General features: G+C 50.4%; 3 protein-coding genes across 3 annotated transcripts; 1 reads left to right on the forward strand and 2 right to left on the reverse strand.

Annotated features, from left to right (window-relative positions):
- Positions 1-6,536, reverse strand: CD320 (CD320 molecule). The gene is made up of 5 exons (XM_044998240.1): positions 6,385-6,536; positions 5,719-6,036; positions 3,212-3,289; positions 2,613-2,761; positions 1-2,202 (listed from the first exon to the last, which is right to left on the reverse strand). Exons 1-4 carry the CDS (start codon positions 6,452-6,454, stop codon positions 2,616-2,618), a joined length of 612 nt encoding a protein of 203 aa, XP_044854175.1. The 5' UTR covers positions 6,455-6,536; the 3' UTR covers positions 1-2,202; positions 2,613-2,615.
- Positions 6,537-9,712: 3,176 nt separating this feature from the next.
- Positions 9,713-13,991, reverse strand: NDUFA7 (NADH:ubiquinone oxidoreductase subunit A7). The gene is made up of 4 exons (XM_044998989.1): positions 13,837-13,991; positions 13,583-13,632; positions 10,336-10,485; positions 9,713-9,988 (listed from the first exon to the last, which is right to left on the reverse strand). The coding sequence occupies exons 1-4, from the start codon at positions 13,885-13,887 to the stop codon at positions 9,892-9,894; spliced, it is 348 nt and encodes a 115-aa protein (XP_044854924.1). The 5' UTR covers positions 13,888-13,991; the 3' UTR covers positions 9,713-9,891.
- A 28-nt stretch (positions 13,992-14,019) lies between these two features.
- On the forward strand, positions 14,020-16,601 carry RPS28 (ribosomal protein S28). The gene is made up of 4 exons (XM_044998990.1): positions 14,020-14,132; positions 14,323-14,370; positions 14,811-14,951; positions 16,471-16,601. The coding sequence occupies exons 1-3, from the start codon at positions 14,094-14,096 to the stop codon at positions 14,931-14,933; spliced, it is 210 nt and encodes a 69-aa protein (XP_044854925.1). The 5' UTR covers positions 14,020-14,093; the 3' UTR covers positions 14,934-14,951; positions 16,471-16,601.
- Positions 16,602-25,027: the final 8,426 nt, after the last annotated feature.

Raw genomic sequence — 25,027 nt, forward strand, 5'->3', positions numbered from 1 at the left:
ATCCCTGATGTATCCAGTCAGTTACCAACTCCTGCCTGCACTTGAAGTTTCTCCACATCCCCCAAAATACCACCCTGCTTTTCCTTTGCTATAGTAAAGCATTCTCACAGGCCTAGGTCTCACTGACTGCAACCTCCTCCTCTCTACCACACCCAATTCACGTCTCACTCCCCACCAGCAGGCAAAAGCCCCTTCACTGGCTACTGAGCAGCCCCCTCTTGCCTCATTCTTTAAGTTTGAGCTGCTCTTCACCAGGATTACAGCCATGCACAATTGTGCCTCTGCCCAAAGCTCCAGCTGCATCTCCCCATTCCTTGTTTTGCTCCCTTTGCTTCAGTCAAGCCTCTGTGCTCCCTGTATTTCTCTTGCTCATTCTTGGCTTTGTGCTTTTTTCCATGTTGGGACTTGCATACAGAACTTACTTCTGTCAGCCTCTAGCTAAATCCTTCCTTAACTCCAGTCTCCTGAGCAGCTATCAAGGTTAACGCTCCAAAGTAAGTGACATTGTCACACCCCCTGCTAAAAAAGCATTGTGCTGCACTTCGAACTCAACCATCCTCTGCGTTTGGTATTGGAATGTTTCTGTCCATACACTTGTCTGTCTTAATGCTGAGCAGGGACTGAATCAATCATAATAATGGAAATGACCCTTAAAACAAAATCCAGGAAGCCACCAAAAGTTTTCTAAAGATCTTTAATTCGCCCATGGTCATTCAGCACCCACCCAATTGCCAACGGTGGTTCTTTGTCCATTGTCCAGAATGCAGCACAGAGCCCTCAGGGGTTCAGCCTCGCGCTAGTGCTCTATTCCAGTGCTGGGAAGAGCCAAGATTTAAATATGTCGTACCTCTTACAAACTCTCTCATATTACGTATGCACATGTACCCACTATACAAACCCCCAGGGAGTCCTGCCCTCTGAGGCTGCTGGGTGGAGTGTATGCCTGCAAGCAGAAGCATCACCTGTAAGGCACCACATTCAGCCAACAGGGCAGCAAGCTTCTACCATCTGTGCGTGTATTGAGCAAGCATCTGTGCAAAAAATAGAATAGGTCTTGAATGTCAAAAATGGATTAAAGGGACAAGACACTGCTCGCCCTCCACCAGCACCAGGTTTCTACACTAGTACTGTAGAGGAAACAGGTCCAGTGCTTTACACTTCTTTAATAACAGTCCATGAAAAAATGTTGTACCGACCAAGATCTGAAATGGAGGCACGGCTACTAGCTGACCTTTGAGACCAAGACTACTCACAGGTAAAAGCAAAGAAGAGCAAAGCTGGCTCCAGATGTTTGTCAAAACTTAAAACATCTGCTAACAAACTCTTCTGACTGCACAGAGCATGCAACGTCCAGGGATTTCAGTGTCAAAGTGGAAACTCTGGGCCCAATCCTGCAAGGAGCTTAGTGCACCTCCTACATTGAGTGCACTGGGAGTTGAGGGCACTCAGGTCCTGAATGGCCTGTGCTGTGCCTAGGGGCCGCTGCACTGCCCGTGACCCAATGCAAAGCGAAGCACACAGGAGACTCCATTTTTCCATCTCCTTGACAGTTCTCCTGCAGTCAATGAAGTTTTAAGAGCTTCTGGTACGTGACGTTTGAGCTCATGGCTTAGAAATATGAGCAGTATCCTCGGGGATATAGATTATATACCCATGTCACTCTGAGCTCGGCCCTTCACAGGTGTGCAGAATGGAACGGCCTGCCCTGGAACAGGAGCAAACAGCTGTGCTTACAGGCAAGATACAGCATGGTAGGGAGAGGTAGTTTTCAATGGACTCTTGGGAGGACATGGAAGGGAGAGCAGCCTAACGTACTGCAGAGGCTACATAGTGCACTGGCCAGAGCTATTCCAGCAAGAAGTGACTTGTGGAATAACCCGGGGGGGGGGGGGGGAGGGGAGGGGCGGAGAGGTGTCTACAATGGGGGAAATGGATGACCCGTTGTGACATTCCAAGCGTTTCCATCACATTCTTGTAGGGTTGATTTTAGAGCACGAGTGACAATCATTTCTGATTCCCCATTGCCACTATAATCCCACAATCTAAACTCCCTGTGCCAAAGGAAGAGTCCTTGATTATTCCAGTGTGATTGTCACCCAGTCAAACCCCAGAAAACTTGTCCCAGAAATTGTGCAATCAGCATTTGGAGGGAGTGTGATGAGGACCACCGCATTGGGTCCCATCTCACAGCACTGCAACTTCCTGCAAGATGAAGAAAAACCAAGACACCTGGTTATTTAATATCCTCTGTGCCAAAGACTTTTATTTAATTTTATTTTGCAAAGCTTGTGGGGAAGCCATCCACTGTAAAAAGCTCCAAAATTAGCAGCCCCTTAGTGTCTAGGGACTCAGAGCTTCCTCTGGGTTCATCAAGCCCAATTATCTCCCCACTGCAACAAGCCAGTCATTGAAAGAGATGCCAGCAGTCTTCCCAGCACAGAGAAGCTGGGTTTGTGTGGGGGGAGAGACTCCTTTCCTGCCCCTCATATAGAGAAAGGACAGTAGAAAATGATTTCTACCCCACCAGAGAGCTAATGGAGGGCTAAGGGGTCAGAAGTGGGGGAAAGCTCAGCATGGGGCAGTTTGGCTCCAGTGTGGAGTAGGAGACCTACCCATCAAGGGAACGAGTCCGAAGGTCTCCTGTCCGGCACTAGCTGCTCCTTGGAAGCTTTCTCGAGGCTGAAGGTGGAGAAGTTGTTCTTTCCTCTGAACTGGCCCCATCTAACAGTGCAGCCTGCAGCCACCAGCACACTCAGGAGCACTGCAGACAGAAGAACACACAGGCAGTAAGTTGCTGTGATTTCTGCCCCTGAAGTAGGCAGCAGCACTGAGGCTAAGCTGCTCCATGCTAGTGCCTCAGCATTTAGACAGACAAAGCAATGACTCACAACGGTAAGAAGTGGGGCTGTGTCCCCTGGAGGGATGATTAGTGCCAAGTCCCATGCAGTGGGACTCCGTTTACAACAGGAGAAGGAAATAATGTGCCTTTTCCCAAAGCTGGAAATTTAGACCCTTCGACTTTGCCACCTAAGCGCTTGGGACAAGATGCCTAAGCCACACTGCAGCGAGAGTGGTTAGAGGAAGTCCTAGGGCAGCCATTCCTGAGTGAACCACATCCTATCCAATCCGATATGAGCCAAGTTCAGTTTCACTGACGCTACTCAGCAAAAGCCAAGCTCAGTTCTGCAGCACCCTTTAGAGTCTCACATACCAAAAGCAGCTGTCACCCACACGGGGCCTCGCATCTCAGACAACACAGGTTTCCCAGGTTTGGAGATCGCTGGATTCTCTAAAATGAAAGCAGAGGGCACTCAATAATTGGGCTTTCAAAGGTCGCTGTCATACTGAGATTGAATTACGCTCAAAAAGGGTTCAAAGCAGTTCCCATTCCGCACCTCACCTTCAGCTTCCTTGCCAATTTTGAGGGTTTCACCACCAGATTTTCATATTTTAAAAAATGTCTTCTCTGCCTTATTGCTGTATGAACAGCCCCCATGAACAACTAAGGGAACCTGACTACTGCGGTAGGGGAGAGGGGAAAGCAGAGAGCGTTGTTGTAGGAAAGACAAGGTGGGCGAGGTAATATACAGATAACCTCTGGAGGCCCAGAAAGGACGAGATTGTGGGGGTGGGAGCAAAAAGATTGTGACAGTGCTCGGTGGCAGGCATAAAAGAAACTAACTAAGGGGGGAAAAAATGGAGAAAACAAGGGATGTGTCTAGTCAAACTCCTGCAGCAGCACAGCTGCTGTGCCATAGCACTTCAGAGCAGATATGATCTATGGTGACAGGAGGGGTCCTGAAATCCACCTCCTCTAGTGCTGTCTACACCAGGGCTTAGGTTGCAATTGCCATGTCTCTCAGGGATGCGAGAGATATGGCTATGCCAATGGAAGTTCCCAGTGTAGACAGGGGCGGCTCTAGGCACCAGCAAAACAAGCACCTCCTTGGGGCAGCCCATTTGCAGGGGCGGCATGGGAGCTGAGAACCAACAGGGGGCTCTGGGAGCTGTAGTTCCTTGGTTAGCTCCCTGCCTACAGAGCCAGCCCTGGAGCAGAGAAGGAACTACATTTCCCAGCATTCCCTTGGCCACAACCAACTGGAAAGGAAAGAAGGGGACCTCATGTGGCAGCGTGCTGTGAGTGCAGTGAATGGTAGGGAGACCATATTTTAACATTCAAAAAACAGGAGGAGGGAAGCCCCACCCTGCCACCATCCACTCCCTCCGACTGCCCCCCACAGAAACCCCAACCCATTCAACTCCCCCCCCTCACTCCCTGTCCCCTGATCACACCCTCCCGGGACCCCTGCCTCTAACTGCCCCCCCAAGACCCCTCCCCCATCTAAGCACTGCTGGTCCTTGTCCCGAGTGCCCCCTCCTGAGACCCCTGCCCCTAACTGCCCCTTGGGACCCCACCCCCTCATCTAAGCCTCCCTTCTCCTTGTCCCCAACTGCCCCCTCCTGAGACCCCCCCCCCAACTTCTCCCCAGGACCCCACATCCTACCTGTCCCCTGACAAACCCCTGGGACTCCCATGCCTATCCAATCGCTGCCTGTCCCCTGACTGCCTCCCCGAACCTCCGCCCCATCCAACCCCCCCCTGCTCCCTGTCCCTTGACTGCCCCTCCGGAACCCCCTACCCCTTCTCCAACCCGCCAGCCCCCATACCATGCCACTCAGACCAGCGTGTCTGGCTCCACGCAGCTCCAGATACACTGCTGCATACATGCTGTCGTGCTCCCCTGCGGAGCCCCCCCCACCCCCCACCTGCCTTCCAGATTTGAACACCTCAAAATTCAGGAGTGCTCAAGCTCAGTTTGGGCAGCTGTTACTTCATTTCTCCCAAATCAAATACACTGTAACTTGCTGTAGAAAAAGTAGGATAAAATTGAGCAAGAAATGCTCCCCAGTGGTTATTAGGACTGGAATTGCTATTTTCAACAGCCATTGCCTTCTTTGTTTGTTTGTTTAAAAGGAAGACCGTGATATTGCACTGGCAAATTCCCCATAGAAAGAAAGTGGAACAAAATAATAATAAAGGCACCTCAACTTTTCCTCATTTATGGAGGACAGTCTTATAATATGCATCCAGATATCCTCCAATCACACAAGCCGAAAATTGTTCCACTTTACTGCAGTTCTGGAACCATATGGGAACCAGTCCTGTCTGTGTTCTGTGCACATCCAAAATTCCTGCTGAATGACCCGCCCTGGGAGCGAGTTACCAGTGACCCAGGGCTGGGGCAGCAGGAGGTGCGTGTGTGGGGAGCACTGGTGGGGGGGAAAAAGAGGGAAGCCCAGCGCTGGGGCGGCAGAGGGTGTGGGGGCGGGGGGGAGAGCCCAGGGCTGGGGCAGCAGGGGGGAGCCCAGGGCTGGAAGGGGGCAGCCAAAATTTTTTTTGCTTGGGGCAGCAAAAAACCTAGAGCCGGCCCTGAGTGTAGAGCAGCCCAAATGTTCTCTCAGCTGTCCAAGAGGCAGGAATCCCTGGTGTCACTTGTAACAGGTGTAAGGTTTACAGACTAAAGGGAGATTTAAAAGTGGGTTGTGTTCCTTTAAGTGCTTCATGTCCCAACCCCCTGCATTGCATCCATCCCAGCCACCAAGCTGCCAGTGCCCCAGCACTCAGCTCCCACCCTGCACCCACTCCCCCTTGTCCCTGCCTCCGTTGGGCCCCCAGCCCACCCTGGCTGTAACAGTCGGTCTCCCTGCAGCGCTCACCTGTCCGGGCAGTGCTCGGCGCTGGGGAAGTGCCAGGGGAGTCGGGGCCGCACTCCCGCTCGTCCTGCCCGTCCTCACAGTCCGCGTGGCCGTCACAGCCCCAGGAGGCTGGGAAGCACTCGGCCCCCTCCGCGCACTGGAACAGGCAGGGGCAGGCGGGCGCCGGCGGGGCTCCCGGGTGCTGACACGCCTCGGCTGATTCATCCGCGCGGTCCGGGCAGTCCGGGCGGCCATCGCAGAACCGCTCCGGGGGCAGGCTGCGGACGTGCCCGGGGCTCCAGCACCGCTCCCCGCGGGGGCTGCACGGCAGGCCGGACGCTGGAGCCGGAGGAGAGGCAGGTTAGCCGGGCCGGGCCCGGCGCCCGCTCCCCGGCCCCCACCAGCCCCAGCCCTGTGCCCGGCCCCTGCTGGGCTCGCCCCGGGGCTGCCCGCGCTGAGAAGTGTCACCCCGGCACGCGGAGGGGCGGGGCCCCGCGGTGACCAATAGGGAGGGGGCAGGAAACGTGCCGGGCGGCTGGGGACCAATAGGCGCCGCTGGGAGGCGGGGCCAGAGCGTGGGGGGGCGGAGTCGAGTGACCGGCGCTGAGGGAAAGGATGAGCGCCCGGCAGTGCGCTCAGTGACACCCCCCCCGCCCGTCCCCCCGTCCCCCCGTCCCGGGTCCTCACCGTTCCCCGCAGGCGGCTCCAGCCCCGCGGCCAGCAACTGCCTCAGGAGCAGCGCGAGAAGCGGCCACATGCCGCCCGCACCGGGTCAGAAAGAGCGCGTCCACGCGGAGCTGCGGCGCATGCGCGACAGAGGAAGAAGGCGGGGCAGTCCAGGGAAGACGCATGCGCGGGGCAGGAGCCGAGGGTTCCCCCCACCTCCAAATAGAACGCATGCGCAGGAGGCGAGCCAACGAGGCGCGCGCGAGGGAATTGAGTGCCCCGCGGCAGCTGTGCGGTGCGGCTCGTGCCTGCCCCAGCCTGCCCCAGCCTGCCCGTGCCCGGATTTCAGCCTGCAGCCATGGAGGCGCTGGCTCCGCTGCAGCCTGCGCGTCACGCTGCACGAGGGAGGGAAGGAAGCAGCGGGCCTGGTTACTGCAGGACAAGCTCGTGGTGGGCTTACACTCTGCTTAGAGTCTGTGGCTGCATGTGACGGGGCTTTCCTGCCCGGGACAGGACAAGGCACAACGAAACGGGACTGATTTCTGTGCGGCTGCATTGCAGTCAGATGGTAGTGTGGGCAGGCCTTTGGGCTCCCACTCGCTTTCTTACATTTCCCAACACAAGCCCAAGGTGTGTTCAAGCATTAAACGTTCAATCTCAACCCACTTCCCTCTCTCTGTGGTCATTTAAGGCACCATGGCTCTTTTCCCAGAACACTTTTTGGGTTTGGAAGGGAAGCTAAAGGAAAATAGAAATGACTAATATTCCAGGAGAAAAGCTTTGCTGAGAGCTAGGGGAATGTGGGGAAAATAAGGCAAAAGGGCATTTAAACAGTTTCCCTTTCAGCAGCTAACCTTGCCATGTTCGCTTGAAAGTATTCCTGCTTTAAAACTTTTTTTAGTTGCCTATATTAGTAAAACTTAGTGGTTTTTGTTAACTCTAATACTATATTTGGGCAAAACATCTCCCTACTGCTTTTCAGTTTATTCAGCCCAGGATCCACTTACTACCTCAAACAGGAATGACCCTCATGCTATCTATATAATGGGATAAAGCTAAAGGGCAAGTTAGGTATAAACATCAGGAAAAACATCTTCTTGACAGTGTGAAAGGTGTATTAAGGTGCAGAATAACATTCCAAAGACAATAGAAGCCAAATGCATTAGATGAGCTGAAATCTGTTTTGATCTCTACTTTCCAGGATTTTATGACTAAGAATCCCATCTTCAATTGAAAAACTCAAAGGATTCACAGACAGCAAAGGGATTTGGGGAAGATTTCTTTCAGGATGTGATCCTAATTGAGTATGGGTTGTAATTGTTTAATTATACCCCATCTGGGTTCCAGTGTGGGATGGTATGTGACAACCAGGGGTGTGTGGGTTGGTGGGTCCCCCGCCCATCAGGTTCTCTTGGGGGGCCTGTTCCTGGTATTTTAGCACTTACCTGTAGATAAGAGATGCTTTGGTGTGTTTGAGATGGTTACTGGATATATGATGGTAGGTGTGGTGATTGTGGGTTTCTTGTAGTTGTCTGTAGAGTTCCTTTGTTGAAGCTGATCTTGGTGTTCAGGAAGTTGATGCTGGCATAGGAGAGTTCTACAAAGAGTGTGATAGATGGGTTCTGGTTGTTGAAGATGTAGTGGAAATCTGAGGGAATTTAGGTCATCTCTCCAGAGGATGAAAATATCAATTTATCTCAAACAGATCATTGGTTCTGTGGTGCATTTGTCCAGAAATTCAGCTCTTACTTGGGTGCTGCCATTAACATTCCCTCTTTTCCACACACAATACCCTCTCACTTGAGTTTGGTTGTGCTTTCAACCCAAGCTAGGGGTGTGGGTGTTTTGCCTGGATTTCGCTTTCACTCAGGCTGCAAACCCACCCACTTTACAGGGAGGATGGAGGCTAAGCCACTCAAGGGCTGACAGTTCTCCAATACCTTCCCACAATGCCTCCCCACCTCTGCCCAAAAGGGCAGACATTCTCTCATAATTCACTGGTAAAGAATCTAAGCAACTTGGCTTACTGCAGCACAAAGAATCATGGGATGTATCTTCCAGAGGTCCTACCAACACATAGGTAAGTGCAACACCACTGTGGACCCAGTGTCTTGATTATGTCTTTGCAGTGTGGCTAGGCTAAGCCAGGTGCCATCACCCAAGTTAAGTGTAATGAAGACATATCCTTAGTTTTTCTCATGTCCTTGAGATGCAATCAGCACTGGTGAGTGAAACAACCACTTTTCACAGCCCTGGGGAAAGTGAAAAAAATGCTGGGATTGCTTGGAGAATGCATGGTAGTCAAGTATGGTAATTTATGTACATTAATATCCTTCTTCCTTTAGGATACCATAGTGCAGTATAGTGTCTATAGGAAACAGCCTGACTAAAAATGCAAGTATATCTGGGATAGAATGAACAGACTGTACACTAGCAACACTACACAACAATTCTTCAAAGGAGAAGTGAGTAACAAGTTAAAACTGGTGAAGTTTGACCAATCAGGTCACTGGACACAAACATTTCTAGTCAACCTCCACACCCCATTCCTTTCCTCCCTATGACTGGAGTTTTTACTGGCTATTTCACCTTGAATGGTCCGTTGAAATGTGTTAACTACTTATATTTAACAGTCTGTTCCATCCTGTATTTAGCTGTGACACTAAGCCCTAATTTTCACTCAAAATTGTTAGTATAACTACGTTGCTCGGGGTGATGATTTTCCACTCCCCTAAGCAATGTACTTATACCGACCTAATTCCTGGTTTAGACAGGTCTATGTCAACAGTCGGGCTTCTCCTGTTGACACAGCTACTACCTCTTGGGGAGGTGGCGTACCTGCGTCAACACGAGATGCTTTCGTGTCAGCACACGTGTCTTCACTAAGCACTACAGTGGCACGGGGGCAGCTGCACCGCTGTAAGTGTAGCCAAGCCCTGAGTAAGTTTCCCAGACATAAAGAAGAGCTCTCTGTAAGCTCAAAAGCTTTTCTCTCTCACCCACCTGATCTCTCTAATACCCTGGGACCAACATGGCTACAACAGCACTGCGTATAGCTCCGAGTTGTAAGTCTCATTCTGACTATGGCACCTTTTGCAGAACTGCACCCTCTAGCACCATACAGAGCCACTGTTTTAATAATGATTCAAACAGAAGTATCACCAGCTCTAATTTGTACACGACCTGTGTTTTGAGGATTCATCCCAGGAGTGACCAGGCTTGAATCTGTTTATCTTGTGAGAGCTGATGAGTTCACACCTCAAGATTATCTATCCCTCATTTCCATAAAATACAAGTTTACTCCGAACCATCATTTGAATAAAGAAAGTTCTGAAAAGAACATTAGCTATACATTAGATAAATATGTTTAATCAGTCACGCCCCAGCAAAATGGTCTCTTTTCCAGAATAAATTCTACACAGCGTTATTGAAGTTAACCCCGTCACTGGATCACCAGCCAGGCTGCTGCTTTTCAGTTAATCCTATCAAGTCCATTCTCATTCAGCCTTCTCTTCATACTTGGCCAGCTCACAGGTAAGGTTGATCTTTTGATAGTTCCCACTTCTCAAGTGGAACACCTGGTGTCACTGCCTTTTTCTCAGTTGTTGCTACTGCAGATTCTGAGCTAGGGGAGAGACAGAGACTGGTCTTCAGAAACTGTTAGTTTATATAATCAATTCATATTTAACAGCAATACAGGGTTTATTAGTAACAGAGCATTTTAGGGAAACCATTCCCAACCCTAACATCCCCTCTTACTCAAAAGTAGGTACATAGAGACTGCACACTAATTCAGCATTCACTCACTAGCAGCAACACTGAACAGTGATTATCATTTATTGCAGCAGCAATATGTTATATGGTGGTGCACCAGCCAAACACTGACCAGACTTGACCCTGCTTAATTTGCAAGATCACAATATCACAGCCAGAAGTTGTGTGGCTGCAGCTCATAGGATAAATAGGACCTACCTGGCACCTTGAGCGCATGATGCGAGGGATTTCTGCGGAGACATAACAATAATTGGAGGATAGGACTCCCTGCGTCCATCACGAGTACAGTAGTAGTTATTTGCAAACTTGTGATTGGGACCCAGTGGAAGATTAGGAGGTGGTTGAGTTCTAAACAGCAAACAATCCAAAGAAAGCATCAGCACACACACCATGCTAAGTGAGAACTATATTCTCAGTCTTACTCTTGAGTGGAGTATTATGAGAAATAGGCACCATAGTGTTATGCACAAGACACACTAGCATTATATCTTGAGCCACCTTCCAAGATTTCAGAATGAGCACAGAAAGCCTTAGACACAGTCATGGGACCAATACAGAACTGGGGCCATGAATTCAGAGCATCTGTTCATGTAAACAAAGGCTCACAGGGCAAAGAATAACAACCCAATCTCTCTCATGTACAGAAACAGAAAACAGGGCAGAGTTCCAAACATGTATGTTCTAATTCCCCTGCAGTATATTAAAAGTTAGGAAAACATCATTGCCCAGTACCAAACTAGGAGAGTAGGGCACCTGCAGAGAGCAAGTAGCCTGTATCTGGACTATGTTAAAAAATCTGAGGAAAGAGCAAGCAACAAAAAGGATATCCAGAAAACCGTCACTCTCTCAGCAGAACCCTGTAGTCTTTAAAGGACAATCATTTACACTAAAAACAGGGACACCTCCTTCAAATGAGAATACATCTCTTAATAAAACATCATTACTGGGTTCCAACATACAGGTGGAAAACAAGTTAATTCCAGTTGCTTGAACAGGAGTATAGCTGCTGCTGAGAAGAGAGAGACCAGGAACCAAGCCTTTAAAGAACTGAGAGTGAGAAGAGGCAGAATTTGATATCTTGTACAGTAACTCTTCGCTTAATGTTGTAGTTATGATGTTCCTGAAAAATGCTATTTTAAGTGAAACAATGTTAAGCCAATCCAATCCAATTTCCCAATAAGAATTAATGTAAATGGAGGTGGGGGGGGGGAGAAAGAGGTTAGGTTCCAGGGAAATTTTTTTCACCAGACAAAAAAGATTATATATACATACATACACACATATACACAGTATAAGTTTTAAACAAACAATTTAATACTGTATACAGCAATGATGATTGTGAAGCTTGGTTGAGGTGGAGTCAGAGGGTGGGATATTGGCTGAGCCCTCAAGGGTTAACACGTTGTTAATGTAGCCTCACACTCTCAAGGCAGTACGAATGGAGGGAGGAGACACAGCATGGCAGAGACAAACAGACATTGTGTGTGTGTGAGAGTAGGGTGACCAGATGTCCTGATTTTATAGGGACAGTCCCGGTTTTTGGGTCTTTTTCTTATATAGGCTCCTATTACCCCCCCACCCCGATTTTTTACATTTGCTGTCTGGTCACCCCAGTGTGAGAGAGACGTGCATTGCCCCTTTAAGTAATCTGACCCCAATCTAAGTACATTGCCGTTTTAAGTAGGCCAGCAAGTTGAGACAGCAGCTGCTGCCAGCAAGCTCCCTCTATCCTGAGCCCTGTCGTGTGTCCCCCCCCACCCCACCCTTCTGCAGAGCAAGCAGGAGGCTCCCAGGAGCAGCTCCAAGGCAGAGGGCAGGAGCAGCACAGGCAGTGGGAGGAGATACAGCTGAACTGCCCAGCAACTGATAGCCTGCTGGGCGGCTGCCGCACAGGGAACTTAGGGGAGCTGCTGGTCCACCCTGGTTCCAAGCCCCCACCAGCTAGCACCAACGGGCTGCTCTTTCTGCAAGCAGTGGCCAAGCAAGCGGCTACCATATGACGCTATACGGGAGCATTGCGCAACTTTAAACAAGTATGTTCTCTAACTGATCAGCAATGAAATGACGTTAACTGGGGTGAGTTAAGTGAGTAGTTACTATATTTGGAACACGATCCAGCCTTTCACTTACAGGCTGCCACTCCAAGTTCAGGAACATGGGTAGTGAAGGAACGTTTCCACCTGCATGCAGTTGGTCTTTGGGAGAAATGAACTGGAGGTCTTACTCTCCATTTCCTACCAGGCACAGGCCTACATACCTATTAACACTAAATACCTAAGCAGGGATATCATAGGTGAGGAGCTGATCCTCCCCATGACCCCAAATGCAGTGGTCTGACCTTCTTTCCTTATCAGATGCTAATCAGCCATTATGTGGGTAACAGACATAACTTTTCCCACCAGGAGCTGCAGAACAGTGAGTTTGCATCCTCTCTCTCTTTTTAAGCTGTAACTTTAAGTACAAAAGTTGGAAAACAAAAAGTTAATATTTCCACAGCAATATTAATTCAGCTATGTGAAACAGGATTTTGAGTTCTTTGCAAGACTAAAAAGTAACTATCATGCAATTATATGCAACAGAGAAAGTTAATGTTGCTATTGAAATCTTATGTGTGACCGACAAAAGAGAAAAAGTAGGTATTGCTTCTTTAGGAAGAGTAAAGGGGTCTGAAAACCTTGTGGGTTTTTTTCCCAGCTTTATTATTTACCTTAGAAATACAAGGACTGTCCAGTCTGGTTTTGCACTCCAGAGGTCTCAAACATAGGTCTGAATACTTTTAGTTCCTCAATGAAAAATGATTGGTTGGAGCACAGTATTAAAAATGCAATATGTTTCTCCAACATTTTAATTAACTATAATAATTTACTTTAAAACCCCCCACAGGTGTAAACTGCTTGAATAAAACTCACTTCCCTTCTTAATCAAGTTTTGCTTGTGTGGCATTGGATATGATTACCCTATTAGAGCCTCAGAGTCCCCCCCCGCCCCAAGAGAGACAAGACTTGCATTTCTAATATAAAATAAGCAGAAAGAAACAGAGGGCAGGGAGAAACTTTCAGGTCTTTATGTCCTGAACTCAGAAAATAGCACTAACCCATTTTTCTACCTTTGAAGGTCTCCTTTAACTTTTAAAGTTCCTGAGATTTGTGTTTAAATTGGTAGCAACAAGTTACTAATAAATATTATAATTTTGTCTAAAGTTTTTTTTTATCATCTGCTGTTACATTTAAGGTTCCTATACGTGAAAGATTAGCGGGAACAGTTGTTTTCTCTCTTTTTACGCCAAGTTGCAGGTCTGTATTCAACAGCAGTTTGGGTGCGGTTAGGCTTCACCCTTTGCGGTTGGGGAGTTTCAGCTGCAGCGGGTGCGGAGTTTCGCACATGCCGCCAGAAGACGGGCTTGCCTAGGAGCCGTCCAGCTCTGTCCCCAGCTCCCCGGATTTACCTCTTGGAGATCTCCGTGTACCGAAGCTGCAGCTTGGCCTGAAGGTCCCGCTGCAAAGAAGACGAGAGGGTCTCAGGGAGGTGCCAGCCCGGGACAGGGAAAAGGGGTCACAAGGGCCGGGCCCAGGGCGGGGGAAGCAGAGGCTAGTGGGCAGACCCGGCGGAGGGGGCCGCGCTACGCTGGTCCCAGCACGAGGCGTTGCTAGGGACCGGCCCCCAGGGATTCGGACGGGCCCGCGCGAGCCCCCCGCTTACCCCCGCCGCCCAGTTGCGGAGCCGCTGGATGAAGGGGGTGGCGGACGCCATCTCGACAGCTGCGAAGGGCGCCGCCGCGGTGCTACCTGGGAAACGGCGCGGCGCTTGTCGGGAAAAGAGAAGCCGGAAGCGGTGCGCGGCGCACGCCGGGAAGGGGACGGAGCGCGGTGCACGCTGGGTCTCGCGATAGCTGGGGCTATATAAACGCGCGAGGGGGCCGGGCCCCCCCTCTCCTATCCGCACCCGCAGCAGCCGCCATGGATACGAGCCGCGTGCAGCCCATCAAACTGGCCCGGGTGCGAGTGAGGGGCGAGCCGGCGGGGCGCTGGGCACCGCGGGGGGCTGGAGCCGGGCGGGGCGGGGCTGGGCACCGCGGGCGGGCGGGCGGGGGGCGAGTCGGGCGGGGTGGGGCTGGCACCGCGGGCGGGGGGCTGGAGCCGGGCCGGGGGGTCTCTGCGCCTGGCTGACCCGAGTCTCTCCCCGCAGGTCACCAAGGTGCTGGGCCGGACGGGCTCGCAGGGCCAGTGCACCCAGGTGAGTGACCGGGCGGACCCAGCGCTGCCCTAGCGAGAGCGGTTCAGGAGCGTCGCGGGCTCCTCTCCCGGGCCCCGGGGAGCCGGGCCCATGCGACTCGCCAGTGGCGTCCAGTGGCGGGGAGTTCCGCCGTTTACTCTCTCCCCCCTTCTCCCCCCCCCCCCCCAGCAGCGTTTCCTGTTACCGGTTTGATTCGTCCGCCGTTTAATTTAATTGCCGGTTCCCTGGTCCCCATCTGCCGTCTGTAGGCAGGCCACGTTTTATATACTCTCCTCATAGCTCCTCCTGCGCCTCTCCTGTGACTTCCAGCGTGCACTGAAACGCGGGGGGGGCACGTGAGCAGAGGCCTGGGGCCCAGCTGAGCAGGCGTGTCAGGGGCAAGTGGGCCAGGGAAATGGGGCTTTAGCGCATTTCTGTTCATTCTCTGCTGTGGCTGTCAGGTTCGTGTCGAATTCATGGACGACACCAGTAGATCCATCATCCGGAACGTAAAGGGGCCCGTCCGTGAGGGGGATGTCCTGACGTTGCTGGAGTCTGAGCGTGAAGCAAGGCGATTACGCTGACCTGCATGCTGCAGCTTGGTAACTCATTTCATTCTCAGGCTGTAATCGAGCCCTTATTGTATCTGAGATGTTAATCTTCACTGTTAATACATTAAATATCCAGCCAGATTTTTTTTTTTAAAGTGAGCTGGTTAAGAGGCCAGAAAATTATTAGTCTGTCTAGACCAGGGGCTGGCAACCTTTCAGAAGTGCTGGGCCGAGTCTGCATTTATTCACTCTAATTTAAGGTTTCGCATGCCAGTCATACATTTTAATGTTTTTAGAAGGTCTCTTTCTATAAGTCTATAATAGATAATTAAACTATTGTTGTATGTAAAGTAAATAAGGTTTTTAAAATGTTTAAAAAGCTTCATTTAAAATTAAATTAAAATGCAGAGCCCCCCAGACCGGTGGCCAGGACCCGGGCAGTGAGAGTGCCACTGAAAATCAGCTCGCGTGCCGCCTTCGGCACCCGTGCCATAGGTTGCCTACCCCTGGTCTAGGCCTAGAATATGTGTCTGAGTTCTAAGACCCCTTCTGTGTAGAGTGCTCATGGATGTTTGCTTTGAGACCATAACAACCTTAACACTCAAATGTGGTGCCCTTCACTTTACTGCATATAACTGAGACACTCCATGTGTTGGTCTGCACTCTAGCAGTGTTTATAGTGTTTGAACACAGCTGTGAAGAATTGAGTTAGCAGTCATGAGAGCTGACCACAATTTCTTTGTCTACACTAACTGCAAAATCCTAGTCATTGCTTGTCGTCTAACTCAGTTCTCCATGGAACGATGGTTTTCATAACTCTCCAAATACAGCAGCTTTTTGTAGTGTAGACAACATGACCGTGTGATGCCTGCCCCTCTCTGCAGGCTTGGGAGAAGAGGGCTAGTTGCTTTACTGCAGCTTTTGCCCAGAGTTGCTCTGTAGCCTTTTCATGCTGCCATAGAGCAAGTTATTGGCTTGTAAAAACAGATGGAACAATGGGATCCTGGTTCATGCCCAGGGTTCTTAGGTGTTACGATAATACAAATAAAAAAAACTTTTTTGAAGGCGATTTCTTCCAGGTGCAGCCTTCGATCCAGGCTGAACTTCAGGTCAAAGAGGAGCCATATGTAATTGTTATGGAGTGCTCAGGTTCTGCTGGCTGTGGCTTTTCCTATGTGTAAACTGGAGAGTGCAGCCTGTTTCTGTAGAATGTTCTGCTTCTGGGGCTCAGGCATGTGTCTGGGCAATTAACTAGCTGTTTTGAAAATAGCCCAGGATATTTCCATTTATGTAATGATCTCCTAGCCACAGGAAGCTGTAACTGGTCCTCAAGTTTCAATGAAATACGGTGGGTGAGAGCAGGCAGGTGAAATCCTGAATTCCACTTACTGCAGTGACATGTGCAAATGCCCCATTAACCACGTTAGGGCTGTTTGGCTCCCAAACTAACTATAGGAGCAAAATGAAACTCTGATTTTTCAGTTATCTCTAGTCCCTCTTCCCCCTGCCTCCCCTCCCAAGTCTTGGAAGATAATGTAAGACTCAGATCTGCATTATGCTTTCTTTATAGATGGCAAGCCTGATGTGACTACCATGTCTGATTTCCTGTAATGAAGAGGTGACAGTTCATACCTACTCCACTTGACGTAGTGAAGAGGAATGTTGTTTCAGAGATTAAAATAAAGGATTTTTTTCCAGTAACATTTTTCCTTTCTTTCAGTTATTTAAGAAACAAATGTATGCTGGTGATGTAAGCAGAACAAAGTTCTGTAGGAAGAAAATATTGAAACTACTTCCAGAGGCTACCTCTTCTGAGCTACTTTGTTCCTCGCTTTCATTTAAAACTCATTACAAGTGCTGTAGCTGAATTGCCATACAAAAGATCCCATCTGGTGTTGGCTGAAACTTCATGCTGGAAGCCAGTGCATTTCCATCCATTCTCAGACCTCAGCAGTACCAAGACTGACAGTGTTAATGAACAAAAAAAGCTTTGAGACCATGGGCTGTCAGGCATGAGATAACGAGTGCTTTTCAGCTGTCATTAAGGCTAAAATTATGTCATGGAAGTCACAGAATCCATGACTTCCAGCGACCTCTGACATTGGCTAACCAGCCGCTGCCGACAGCGGGGGACCCCACAGCAGCCCAGCCTCTGCTGGGCAGCTGCGGTTGGCAGGACCCTGGCAATTGACTGGCCGTTGGTGACGACCCCTGAGCTGCCTAGCTGCTGCCATTGGTAGGGGTCCCCCCTGCAGCGGCTCTGCTACTGCAAGCAGCTGCCCCTCCCCAGCCCAGCTCCCAGCCACTGCCACCAGTGGCAGAGGGACCCTGGAGTTCAGTGTTGGCAGGGGGTCCTCCGCAGCTCCCACCCCCCAGGGGGACCTCCCAGCCACTGGGCAATGGAGTCCCTGCAGCTCCCGGCTGCTGGGTGGGGATCGGGGAAGGTGCTGGACCCTCCCTCCGTGACAGGTAATGGTTTCTGTCGTTTTTTTATTGCCTGTGACCTGTCCATGACTTACTAAAAAAATACCCATGACACAATTGTAGCTTTAGCCATAATACCCTTTGTGGGGGAAGGATTAGAGCTGTTTTAGGTAGTAGCAGCTAGAGGCCTCAACATAGATCAGAGGCCCATTATGCTAGGTGCTGCATGGGTACAGAGTGAATGATAGTCCCTGCCTTAAAGCTGCCCTGTGCCGGTCTTAAACTAAGAGCTTCTGTGTCTGGGTAACTTGCACCAGTTGAACTTTGGGTGTGAGTGTTAAACCAGTGCAACTTTCTCATAGGGACAAAATAAGGGGACTTGGCTAAGGTCACCCCAGCAGATCAAGAGCTGAGCTGGGCCAAGAAGCCAGGTGTCCTGATGTTCATTTCACTAGCTCATTCTGCCTCCTGTAGGCTGTTACCCCAGAGTTATCAGGACTGGGCCCTTTTCCCCCCTCCATTCTGGGTACAAATACCTGTATCTTGACTGGCTCATCAATAGTCTGTGTTTTTTTGGATCTGCATGCAGGCCCCTTACCTCAGGGAGACTGCTGTAGCCTCCCTTCTGGTTTACTTGACAGACATTGCCCCATCCAGTCAATCACTCTCCTGTTGATCCTATAACTGTCACCCCGCCCGACATCAAATTCCAGCTGCTTCTGGCACACAAGTCCCTGCTTCCCACCTGCCCAATCTCTTACTGAGGTGCCTCCAGTCTCCTCCATTAATGATGCCCCATTTGTTTATTTTCACAGCCTTCTGTGCAAGCTTCCCCTCAGCGTAGCCTATGCAGAGAAGATCTCCCCTGAGCTGGCAGTTCCTTTTCTACCACATCGATAGAGAATGAGTTAGCCATGGCTCTGCCAGTGTATTTGTAATATAAAAACAAATCTCCCTTGGTTGTGCCCACAGCCAATGATCCTCTGCCTGATCTTGTTGCTGTGTTGTCCCTTCCCCCCCCCCCGTTTTGTCCCCTCCCTGTTGTGTGTCACTTAGAGCTGGGGCTGTAGATTTGTGGCCTTAGGACGCTTATCCTGCTTTTGGGCACTTAAAGGGCCTGTGTCCTGGTTGTGGGTCCACTCTGATCCACAAAGCTCCCACCCCACACTGTAGGCATGTAACCACTTGGCACCCAAGTTTTCAGGGTAAAAGTCCTCTCAGGGCATGTGGGCTGCTCCCTGTTAGCTATCTGAATGCCTGTCCCTTGCCTAAGCAATTCACAAACCTGGGGAAGAGAGACCTTCGTCCCTCTGAGTTGTGGGCAGGGTCCTGGCTGGTAGGTGTGCTCAGAGCCTGCCTGTTGGATTGGGTCGTGTTCAAATTCTAGCAGGAGGAAGTGCTGCCACCACATTATAACTGACCCCAGCACTTGCCTGGGATGTGGGAGCCCCAGGTTGACTCTCCTGCTGGAGGGGGAGGAAGGCTTCGAGGAGGAGATCTCCCACCGGGTGTGCTGTACGTGCTGTGCAGGCTCCCATTCTTGCCCCCTGGACTCAGGTGCTTAGCTCTGTGAGGGAGCAGGGCTCAGCCCACACCTGTGGTTGGCATTGCCCACTGGCTAGCTCAGGCAGATCCCTGCCTGTTGTGCTGGGTTTTGTGGACAGCAGCCGAAGGCACCTCTCCCTTCATACTGGGAGCCCAGGTGCCTGACTCAGCCTTTGTGGCTACTACTGTCGCTCCTGGTGATTTTACTAGGTGCCTAAAAGTTCAGCATTGCTACACTGAGCATTGCACTGCCTAAAACCCTTTGTGGAGCCAGGCCTCACTAACTCACCAGAGCTAGAGCATGGGAGGAGTTCCCCAGCCCCGGGTTGTTCCTCTGGCAGACCACAGCCTTGGCAGGAACGAGAACAATTGTAATACGGGTCTATATTCTGTTTGTGGGAATTAGGCAGTGCAGTGACAGGCCATTCCAAGGTGGTTGAGCAGGTCTGATAGGTAGGGCCTTACCAAATTCATGGTCCACTTTGGTCAATTTCATTGTCATAGGATTTTTTAAATAAATTTAATGATTTCAGATATTTAAATCTGAAATTTCACAGTGTTGTAACTGTAGGAGTCCTGACCCCAAAGTCACAAGATTATTATAGCCAGGTTGTGGTATTGCCACTCTTACTTGTGTGCTGCTGCGCTGTCTTCAGAGCTGGGCAGCTGGAGAGCGGTGGCTGCTGGCCGGGAGCCCAGCTCTGAAGGCAGCAGCGCAGAAGAGTGGCATGGTATGGTATTGCCACCCTTCTGTGCTGCCTTTGGAGCTGGGTACCTGGCCAGCAGCTGCTGCTACTCTCCAACCATCTAGCTCTGAAGGCAGCGCAGAAGTAAGGGTGACAATACTACAACCCCCCCATCCGCCCAGCAATAACCTTGCAGCCTCCCTTTGGGTGGAGGGCTGACGCGCGTGTGCGCACACACACATAACCGCTGGTCTCCCCTGTGAACTCTGAACAGTATGGGGTAAAAGTACACAAAGGACCAGATTTTACGGCTGTGAATTTGGTAGGGCCCTACCGATAGGAGCAGCAAGTGCTGAGTGCACACGCTAGCACTTGAGCTGACCTCCAATATAACCATGTGGGCCTTGGTCTAACCAGCACAAGGGGCCAGGGATTGCAACTGAAAAATTAATTCATAGATTTTAAAGTCCGACATGACCATTTTTGCTAGGCTGACCTGCCCAACACAGCTGAATATTTCACCCAGTGATTCCTGCATCCGGCCACACCCCCTGGACCGCTGAATGGGGGAAGGCAGGCAGAATTGCTTCAGCCAATGCATAATAAACTTGGAAGAAATCGGGTGAAACAGCCAGCTGGTAACCAGCTCACGTCGCCTTGTTCTGTAAAGTTCAGGTTCTGGACACCTCAATTGGAGGCAGCCTTAAAGGTTAAGGGGATGCTGATGGCACCTTGACTTGATTTTAAAATATATTTAACTTTACATTTTATTTATATTTTAGAAAATAAACAATATTAAAATATTAGCAAACAGACACCAGGCACAAGCATTCTAATAGGTGGTACATACAAAGCAAGTGTAATCAGAGCACTAGAAAGCTGCTGTGAGCATCCTCCATCGACTTCAGGGTATAGCAGACACAGGCCTGCTGCAACACGCATGGGAGCCTCAGCCCAGATCCTTAAAGGTATTTAGGCACCTAACTTCCACTGAAAGCAATAGAGGTTAGATGCCCAAATACCTGAGGCTCTGGGCTTTTGCCCATCAGAAGAGCGGTTCTCAGATTCTATAAACTTGGCTCAGACAAAGTCTGGTTGGGACAAACAATAACAGCTGGTCTGGGAGAGTCAGGCTAGAACTGCTGGCTCTATACCAGTGGTCCCCAAACTGGGGGGCCTGCTCCCCTATGAGGGCATGGAGGAATGGCCAGGCCAGCTCCGCTCTGGCCCTGCTCCCAGCCATGGCTCAGCCCATGGTCCTCACCCCCAGCCACGACTTGGCTCCAGGCTGGGGTGGGGGGAATGTGGACACATCCCATTACTGGTAAGCGGGAGGGGGAGAGGAACAGTTTTGGGACCACTGCTCTATACTGATAACATGGTAACAAACCCAGCTGTAAGCTCTCAAATGCCCCAGCATGGTTGTCTACTAACCCCAGGGCGTGTGTGTGTGTGTCCTGGCCCAGCCTTTGCTGTTCTGAGCTCACACCCCTGCTATGTGATGGGAAGGTTTTTCACAGAGCTGCTGGACAGCGTTGCTGTGCACGAGAGGAGGCGATCACTTTTTCAAACCCACTTACATTTTTCATGACCAAATATTCTGATTTTTATAGCTGGCAGGAGGCCGCTCCGAGAGTTAGTGAAACCTCACAGTGCAGTTGCCAGTAACACACGCTGTAAGCGAGTATGTTCGGCCATGCAGTGCGTTTAACACTGATTGGCAGGTTTGGAGTCCTTTGAGAAGGGCCGAGTGAAAAATTGGGCTGAAAAGGGGCTAAGGACCAGATCCTCAAATGAATTTAGGTGCCTAACTCCCATATAAGCCTAAGTGAGCAGGCCCTCTTGGAATCAGAGATACCAGCCCATCCCATGCGCAAGGGGCACTGGACTGTGATTTGTTGGATTGTAGGTGCAAAGGTGCAGTGCTGGTGTGAGGCCCACACAGTGTCTCCTGTGCGGAGATCAAGGGAAAGGAGTGGGTCTCTCCACCTGCCTTTCAGGCTGCTTCCGGAGGGCATAACCAAAGCTCCAGGCTAGAGCTTCTCAATGATTTTCAGCGGCTGGGTCCAGCTCCTGCCCCAGTGAAGGAAACGGGGGTAAAGTGAGGTGGCAGGTCTCTGGGAGTGCCAGCCCTTTGCTCCCCCGGCTACTGGGAACTGGCGGGGTCACGTCCACTGTAGCTGAGCAGCAGAGCCTGAAAGCCCAGCAGTGACATGTCCCAGGAAAGCCTTGCTCTGGTTTAGATATTTGCTGTTACATTCCATGGGTGTGTTGCCCTCCCCCATCCCAGCTGCACTCATCCCCATGGACCTAGAATCTTAGCCCTTCCCCTCCCCGCACAAGCTTGGCTGCCCTGTCAGCTGCTACTTCCACTTTTCACTCACTGTATTAACCTTCCCAGCTGCCTCTGGCCCCTGAGCTCCTCCCCACTGGCAGGGCTGGAGGGAGGGGTGGTTAAGGGGCAAGAGGAGCTTCACAGCTAAAAGCTGCCGGCTTCTTTAAAAGCAGGGGGCAGGAGTTCTAAAGGGAATTTCCCTGCCTCCCGCCCCAACCCCATTGGGAGAAGGAGGCTGCCCCCAAGGGGGAGGAGGCAGGAACAGCTGTGGGAATTCCAAAAAAGCCCCAGCTGACCAGTCTGAGTGGATTCATGGGTATGGGGTGGCCCAGTCTGGTACTCTAGCCACCTCCCGAACCAGTGCACTACAGCAAACACAAGAGCTAGTTCCTGCCAAGATGATTAAACTAGTAATTTAATTTTCCATTGAAACTGTTTTTAAACTAAAACACATTTTTTTCATTAAAAGTGCAGGTTCTCCTACAGAAATGTCAGATTTTTTGCTTGAAAAACTGAATGCCTGAAAACCAAAGTATTTTGATTTGGAAATACTGCCATGGTGCCTCATGGGAGATGTAGTTCACGTGCTTCACGTCTCCATTATCCTCTATGGGCCTGCCTCACCAGATGGAGTACATCTCCCATGATGCACCCTGGCCACGGACTTTGCCGAGAGGGGAGACTGGTGCATCATGGGATGTGTAGTTCAACAAGGGAGCACAGCCTATGTGCTGAGGCACAACTCCAGGCAGAGGTAGCCTGATATCTTGCGGGAATTGAGCGCCAGGTGCAGCCAGAACACAGGGCAGTGATCAGTAACACAGCCACCACCCAGAGTTATGTTTCAAACACTAAATAAAATCCTTTCTATAAAACAGCATCTGTTTCATAAAGTAGCAGAACAAGACGCGGTACCAGAAGTGTCCGGAGAGGAGAGCACTGTCTGGAAAACATTTAAAGGCAGCATGTTAAGGAAAGAGGGATTGTTTCAAGCAGCCTTACATCAGAGGAGCTCCCCACCCTCCCTGCTCCATAAACACACCTCCTCTGCAACACAGGCGGAAAAAAAAAGGATGGCATAAAGCCACTACTGGAACTCAGGTTAATGGGGAACGTAGAAGAATCCTGGATGAGGTTTAAGCATTGTTTGTTCTATACATGGTGGCAATAGAGGCAGGCTCCTTGAGTGGAAGCCCAGAAAGCAGCCTCGTTGCTAACTGTAACTGGAAGGGAAGCTCTAGATCTTTTTAACAGCTTCTAGCTGTCCCCTGAGGACAGTGAAGATTTTGATAAGGTCCTAGCACAATTTCAGACTCATCGCATTCCTAGAAAGAAGGAAACTTACATTTTTTCCACATGAGTGCAAAAGGAAAACAAAGACATTGAGGGTTACGTCACAGACTTTAAGCACAAGAGCCGGTCTTGCCTCTTTGGGGCCCGAAGAGATTCCTTGATTAGAGACAGGCTGCAGTGATCTAAAGCTACAGGAATGTCTACTGAGAGACCGTGGCTTAACTTTGGAGAAAGCCATGAACACCTGCAAAGCAGCAGAATAGGCAAAATTGTAAATATGGGCTTTAAGCAAAGAGGGTACCAGGGACATCGTGCAGGAGGTCACTGCAGTGCAGGACAAGGAGATGCACACACACAAAGTGATAAACTGACACCAATCAATATAAGAAAGGGGGAAAAAAAAACAATTCTGTGGAAGGGCCATTCCAAACAAACGTGGGACGTGTGGAACCAAACTTGTGTACAAACAAGGCCCAGCATTTGGACAGAAGTGCAGTGTGGGTCTCAAGTACAACCATTTTGCTAACCAATGCAGCCAACAGTAAACAGTGGATGCAATCCAGGAATATGGTGATAGCTCCAGTGAGGAGGCAGTGTATGTTGACACCCTACAGCTGCCAGTAGACAAGAACTGGTTCATCGCTGGTAATACTAATGGCTCACAAATCACAGATAATGTAGACACAAGCATCGATACCAATGTACAACCAGCACAATGGTGGTGAACTTTCAAATACAAGACCCCACTGATGAAACAGGCAAACATCCAGACAGCTCGTGATGGACTCCATAGTCCTGTGGTGGGCTGATGCTGGCTCATTCTCACATATAAGAAAGAAAAGACTAAGTACACCTTTCTGATAGGACACAGAACACCTATATTGGGCCTGGAATCAGGTCAACAGTTGGGGCTAATATGCAAGCTGATTAATACAGGACACAGCTTGTTGTGAGGCATCAAAACTTTAGTAGATACAGATACAGATGTGTTCAAAGGCTTGGGGAAATTGGCAGTCATGCATAAAATAACTTTGAAGAAGAATGCAAACCCTGTTATACACACAGCCAGGAAGGTACCTGTGGTCCTGAGAGGCAGACTCCAGCAAGAACTGCAATGTCTCCAAGCCATGGAAGTAACAGAAAGGGTTGAGGAACCCACAGACTGGTGATAGTACAAAAGAAATCTGGATCTTTGCGCTTGGGTCTCAAACCAAAGGAATTAAACACTAACATAAGACGGGAGCATTATCACACACTGACCGAGGTGAACTCTTGGGAGAGATGGCGGGTGCCAACATTTTCACCATTCTAGATCTCTTAGAGCTCACGGCTGTGTGCAGTATTGTAACACTCCTTTTGGCAGATACTGCTTCAAACGTCTACCTTTCGGAATCTGCTCTGTACCTGGAGCATTCCATAGAACAGGGGTGGCAAACTTTTAGGTCCGAGGACCACATTGAGGTTGCAAAACTGTATGGAGGGCTGGGTAGGGAAGGCTGTGCCTCCTGAAACAGCCTGCCCTCTATCCACCCCCTTCCACTTCCTGCCCCCCTCAGAACCCCCGACCCATCCATCCCCCCCTGCTCCTTGTCCCCTAACCACCCCTTCCCAGGACTCCCCACCCCAACTGCCCCCCGGGACCCCACCCCCAACCAACCCCCCTGCTCCCAGTCCCCTGACTACCTCCCTGACCCCTATCCACACCCCCGCCCCCTGACAAGCCCTGCGGGACCCCATGCCTATCCAACCCCCCGTTCCTTGTCCCCTGACCCCTATCCACACACCCCCACCCTCTGACAGGCCTCCCATGCTTATCCAACCCCCTCCCCCCCAAACCTCCGCCC

Source organism: Mauremys mutica, chromosome 24 (assembly GCF_020497125.1).
Source record: "Mauremys mutica isolate MM-2020 ecotype Southern chromosome 24, ASM2049712v1, whole genome shotgun sequence".
Taxonomy (NCBI): Eukaryota; Metazoa; Chordata; order Testudines; family Geoemydidae; genus Mauremys; species Mauremys mutica.